At 42.6% G+C, this 5,472-nt stretch overlaps 1 protein-coding gene across 1 annotated transcript; it reads right to left on the bottom strand.

The window, feature by feature from the left end:
- Positions 1 to 2,896: 2,896 nt before the first annotated feature.
- Positions 2,897 to 4,931, bottom strand: LOC144739611 (uncharacterized; the record flags this gene model as incomplete). Its single annotated transcript, XM_078622532.1, has 2 exons — positions 2,897 to 3,377; positions 4,214 to 4,931. Coding segments are annotated over 2 exons (1,199 nt in total), but the record flags the coding sequence as incomplete, so codon positions are not given.
- Positions 4,932 to 5,472: the final 541 nt, after the last annotated feature.

Raw genomic sequence — 5,472 nt, 5'->3', positions numbered from 1 at the left:
GATCTGGGTGACCTATGAGGTCTGTATTAAGGTCTGGCACTCATACGGAGGTTGACAGCGATGAAGATGCATTGAAATTGAGTTGGATTACTTTTTAATTGCTGCTACTGAATGTGATGTGGGTGGGTGAGTGGGTGGGTGAGTGAGTGGGTGAGTGAATGAGTTGGTGAGTGGGTGAGTGGGTGAGTGAAAGGGTTGGTGAGTGGGTGAGAGGGTGAGTGGGTGGGTGAGTGAGTGGGTGAGTGAATGAGTTGGTGAGTAGGCGAGTTGGTGAGTGGGTGGGTTGGTGAGTGGGTGAGAAGGTGAGTTGGTGAGTGGGTGGGTGAGTGAGTGGGTGAGTGAATGAGTTGGTGAGTGGGTGAGTGGGTGAGTGAAAGGGTTGGTGAGTGGGTGAGAGGGTGAGTGGGTGGGTGAGTGAGTGGGTGAGTGAATGAGTTGGTGAGTAGGCGAGTTGGTGAGTGGGTGGGTTGGTGAGTGGGTGAGAAGGTGAGTTGGTGAGTGGGTGGGTGAGTGAGTGGGTGAGTGAATGAGTTGGTGAGTGGGTGAGTGGGTGAGTGAAAGGGTTGGTGAGTGGGTGAGAGGGTGAGTGGGTGGGTGAGTGAGTGGGGTGAGTGAATGAGTTGGTGAGTAGGCGAGTTGGTGAGTGGGTGGTGGTGAGTGGGTGAGTCGGTGAGTTGGTGAGTGGGTGGGTGAGTGAGTGGGTGAGTGAATGAATTGGTGAGTGGGTGAGTGGGTGAGTGAATGGGTTTGTTGAGTGGGTGAGAGGGTGAGTGGGTGGGTGAGTGAGTGGGTGAGTGAATGAATTGGTGAGTGGGTGAGTGGGTGAGTGAAAGGGTTGGTGAGTGGGTGAGAAGGTGAGTGGGTGGGTGAGTGAGTGGGTGAGTGAATGAGTTGGTGAGTAGGCGAGTTGGTGAGTGGGTGGGTGAGTGGGTGAGTGGGTGAGTGGGGTGAGTTGGTGAGTGGGTGGGTGAATGAGTGGGTGAGTGAATGAATTGGTGAGTGGGTGAGTGGGTGAGTGAATGGGTTGGTGAGTGGGTGAGAGGGTGAGTTGGTGAGTTGGTGAGTGAATGAGTTGGTGAGTAGGCGAGTTGGTGAATGGGTGGGTGAGTGGGTGAGTGGGTGAGTTGGTGAGTGGGTGGGTGAGTGAGTGGGTGAGTGAATGAATTCGTGAGTGGGTGAGTGGGTGAGTGAATGGGTTGGTGAGTGGGTGAGAGGGTGAGTGGGTGGGTGAGTGAGTGGGTGAGTGAATGAGTTGGTGAGTAGGCGAGTTGGTGAGTGGGTGGGTGAGTGGGTGAGTGGGTGAGTTGGTGAGTGGGTGGGTGAGTGAGTGGGTGAGTGAATGAATTGGTGATTGGGTGAGTGGGTAAGTGAATGGGTTGGTGAGTGGGTGAGTGGGGTGAGTTGGGGAATGGGTGAGAGGGTGAGTGAATGAGTTAGTGAGTGAATGAGTTGGTGAGTGAATGAGCTGGTGAGTGGGTGAGTGAATGAGTTGGTGAGAGGTGAGTGAATGAGTTCGTGAGTGAATGTGTTGGTGAGAGGGTGAGTTGGTGAGTGAATGAGTTGGAGAGTGGGTGAGTGAATGAGTTGGTGAGTGGGTTGAGAGGGTGAGTGAATGAGTTGGTGAGTGAATGAGTTGTGAGAATGAGTTGGTGAGTGGGTGAGTGAATGAGTTGGTGAGAGGGTGAGTGAATGAGTTGGTGAGTGAATGTGTTGGTGAGAAGGTGAGTTGGTGAGTGAATGAGTTGGTGAGTGTGAGTGAATGAGTTGGTGAGTGAATTAGTTTGGTGAGTGTGTGAGTGAGTGGGTGAGTTGGTGAGTGAATGAGTTTGGTGAGAGGGTGAGTGAATGAGTTGGTGAGTGAATGAGTTCATGGTACATCCATGGTAAACCACATCCGCGATAAACTCAACTACATCCACAATAAACTACAGAGAGATAGGGGGAGAGATGGGTAGAGAGAGGGGGAGGGAGAGAAGGGAGGGAGAGGGGGGAGGAAGAGGGGGAGGGAGAGGGGGGAGAGAGATGGGGAGAGAGGGGAGAGAGAGGGGGAGGGAGAGGGGGAGGGAGAGGGGGAGGGAGAGGGGGGGAGGAAGAGGGGGAGGGAGAGGGGGGAGGGAGAGGGGGGAGAGAGATGGGGAGAGAGGGGAGAGAGAGGGGGAGGGAGAGGGGGGAGGGAGAGGGGGGAGGGAGAGGGGGGAGGAGAGGGGGGAGGGAGAGGGGGAGGGAGAGGGGGAAGGAGAGGGGGGAGGGAGAGGGGGGAGGGAGAGGGGGGAGGGAGAGGGGGAGGGAGAGGGGGGAATGAGAGGGGGGAGGGAGAGGGGGGAGGGAGAGGGGGGAGGGAGAGGGGGAAGGAGAGGGGGAGAGAGAGGGGGGAGGGAGAGGGGGGAGGGAGAGGGGGGAGGGAGAGGGGAGGGAGAGGGGGGAATGAGAGGGGGAGGGAGAGGGGGAGGGAGAGGGGGGAGGGAGAGGGGGGAGGAGAGGGGAGGAGAGGGGGAGGGAGAGGGGAGGGAGAGGGGAGGGAGGAGGGGGAGGAGAGGGGGAGGGAAGGGGGGAGGGAGAGGGGGAGAATGGGGGAGAGAGAGGGGGAGGGAGAGGGGGGAGGGAGAGGGGGGAGGGAGAGTCGGGGTCGTGAGGCTCTTTTTTTTCTCTTTTTCTTTCTCGGGGAGAGAGGTTTTCTCTTTTTCTTTCTCTTGTCGCTCGAGTGGAGAGGGGGGAGGTTCGGGGGGGTCCTGAGTGCATCTTTGTCTTTCTCTTTTTCTTTCTCTTTTTTCTTCGCTGTTTTCTTTCTTTTTCTCTTGCTTCCTTTCTTCTTTTCTCTTGTCGAGATGGGGGTGGTGAGGGGGAGCGTTTGCGTTCGATTTTGGCTGTATCTTTGTTCCAGTCTCTTCCTTCTTGCTCTTTTTTCGTTCTCCCTTTCTTTATCTTTTTTCTTTCTCTTTTCTTTCTCTTTTCTTTCTCTTTTTTCTTTCTCTTGTTTCTTTCTCTTTTTCTTTCTCTTTTTCTTTCCTTTTTCCATCTCTTTGTTCTTTCTCTTTTTCTTTCTCTTTTTCTTTCTCTTTTTTCTTTCTCGTTGTCTTCTCTCTTTTCTTTCTCTCTTTTCTTTCTCTTTTCGTTCTCTGTTTTCTTTCTCTTTTTCTTTCTCTTTTTCTTCCCTTTTTCTTTCTCTTTTTCTTTCTCTTTTCTTTCCTTTTTCTTTCTCTTTTTTCTTTCTCTTTTTCTTTCTCGTTTTCTTTCTCTTTTTTCTTCTCTTTTTTCTTTCTCTTTTTTCTTTCTCTTTTTCTTTCTCTTTTTTCTTTCTCTTTTTCCATCTCTTTTTTCTTTCTCTTTTTTCTTTTCTTTCTCTCTTTTTCCATCTCTTTTTCTTCTCTTTTTTCTTTCTCTTTTCGTTCTCTTTTTCTTTATCTTTTTCTTTCTCTTTTTTCTTTCTCTTTTTCTTTCTCTTTTTCTTTCCCTTTTTCTTTCTCTTTTTCTTTCTCTTTTTCTTCTCTTTTTCTTTCTCTTTTATCTCTCTCTTGTTTCTTTCTCTCTCTTTTTTTCTTGTTTTCTCTCTTTCTTTCTCTTTTTCTTTCTCTTTTTCTTTCTCTTTTTTCTTTCTCTTGTTTCTTTCTCTTTTTCTTTCTCTTTTTCTTTCTCTTTTCTTTCTCTTTCTCTTATTTCTTTCCCTTTTTCTTTCTCTTATTTCTTCTCTTTTTTCTTTCTCTTTTTTCTTCTCTTTTTCTTTCTCTTTTTTCTTTCTCTTTTTTCTTCTCTTTTTCTTTCTCTTTTTTCTTTCTCTTTTTTCTTCTCTTTTTTCTTTCTCTTTTTCTTCTCTTTTTTCTTTCTCTTTTTCTTCTCTTTGTCTTTCTCTTTGTCTTCCTCTTTTTCTTTCTCTTTTCTTTCTCTTTTTTCTTTCTCTTTTTTCTTGTCTCGTTTTTCTTTCTCTTTTTTCTTTCTCTTTTTCTTTCTCTTTTTCTTTCTCTTTTTCCATCTCTTTTTCCATCTCTTTTGTCTTTCTCTTTTTTCTTCTCTTTTCTTCTCTTTTTTCTTTCTCTTATTCTTTCTCTTTTTCTTGCACTTTTCCCTTCTCTTTTTTCTTTCTCTTTAATCTTTCTCTTTTCTTTCTCTTTTTTCCGTTCTCTTTTTCTTTCTCTTTTCCATCTCTTTTTCTTTCTCTTTTTTCTTTCTCTTTTTCTTTCTCTTTTTTCTTCTCTTATTCTTTCTCTTTGTCTTTCACTTTTCCTTCTCTTTTTTCTTTCTCTTTTTTCTTCTCTTTTTCTTTCTCTTTTTTCTTTCTCTTTTTCTTTCTCTTTTTTCTTTCTCTTTTTCTTTCTCTTTTTTTCTTTCTCTTTTTCTTCCTCTTTTTCTTTCTCTCTTTTCTTTCTCTTTTTCTTCTCTTTTTCTTTCTCTCTTTCTTTCTCTTTTCTTTCTCTTTTTTCTTTCTCTTTTTCTTTCTCTTTTCTTTCTCTTTTTCTTTCTCTTTTTCTTTCTCTTTTTTCCCATCTCTTTTTTCTTTCGCCTTTTCTTTCTCTTTTTTCTTTCTCTTTTTCTTTCTATTTTTTCTTTCTCTTTTTTCTTCTCTTTTTCTTTCTCTTTTTCTTTCTCTTTTCCATCTCTTTTTTCTTTCTCTTTTTCCTTCTCTTTTTTCTTTCTCTTTTTCTTTCTCTTTTTTCTTCTCTTTTTCTTTCTCTTGTCTTTCTCTTTTTTCCATCTCTTTTTTCTTTCTCTTTTTCTTTCTCTTTTTCTTTCTCTTTTTCTTTCTCTTTTTCTTTCTCTTTTTTCTTTCTCTTTTTTCTTTCTCTTTTTCCATCTCTTTTTTCTTTCTCTTTTTTCTTTCTCTTTTTCTTTCTCTTTTTCCCATCTCTTTTTTCTTTCTCTTTTCTTTCTCTTTTTCTTTCTCTTTTTTCTTTCTCTTTTTCTTTCTCTTTTTTCTTTATCTTTTTCTTCTCTGTTTTCTTTCTCATTTTTCCTTCTCTTTTTCTTTCTCTTTTTCTTTCTCTTTTTCTTTCTCTTTTTTCTTTCTCTTCTTTCTTTCTCTTTTTCTTTCTCTTTTATCTCTCTCTTTTTCTTTCTCTCTCTTTTTTCTTTTTTTCTCTCTTCTTTCTCTTTTTCTTTCTCTTTTTCTTTCTCTTTTTTCTTTCTCTTTTTTCTTTCTCTTTTTCTTTCTCTTTCTTCTTTCTCTTATTTCTTTCCCTTTTTTCTTTCTCTTATTTCTTTCTCTTTTTTCTTTCTCTTTTTTCTTCTCCTTTTTCTTTCTCTTTTTCTTTCTCTTTTTCTTTCTCTTTTTTCTTTCTCTTTTTCTTTTTCTTCTCTTTTTCTTTCTCTTTTTCTTTCTCTTTTTTATCTCTCTCTTTTTCTTCCTCTCTCTTTTTTTCTTTCTTTACTCACTCTCTTTTTACTCTTTTCTTTCTCTTTTTTTCTCTCTCATTTTTTAGTTGTTTTCTTTACTCTCTTTTTTTTCACACTCTCTTTTTTCTTTTTATCTCTCTCTTTCTT

The sequence above is a fragment of the Lampetra planeri genome, unplaced genomic scaffold (assembly GCF_965212315.1).
Source record: "Lampetra planeri unplaced genomic scaffold, kcLamPlan1.2.h2 scaffold_1599, whole genome shotgun sequence".
Lineage (NCBI taxonomy): Eukaryota > Metazoa > Chordata > Hyperoartia > Petromyzontiformes > Petromyzontidae > Lampetra > Lampetra planeri.
Note: the sequence above shows the minus strand (reverse complement) of the source record. Positions and strands in the feature narration are given on the sequence as shown.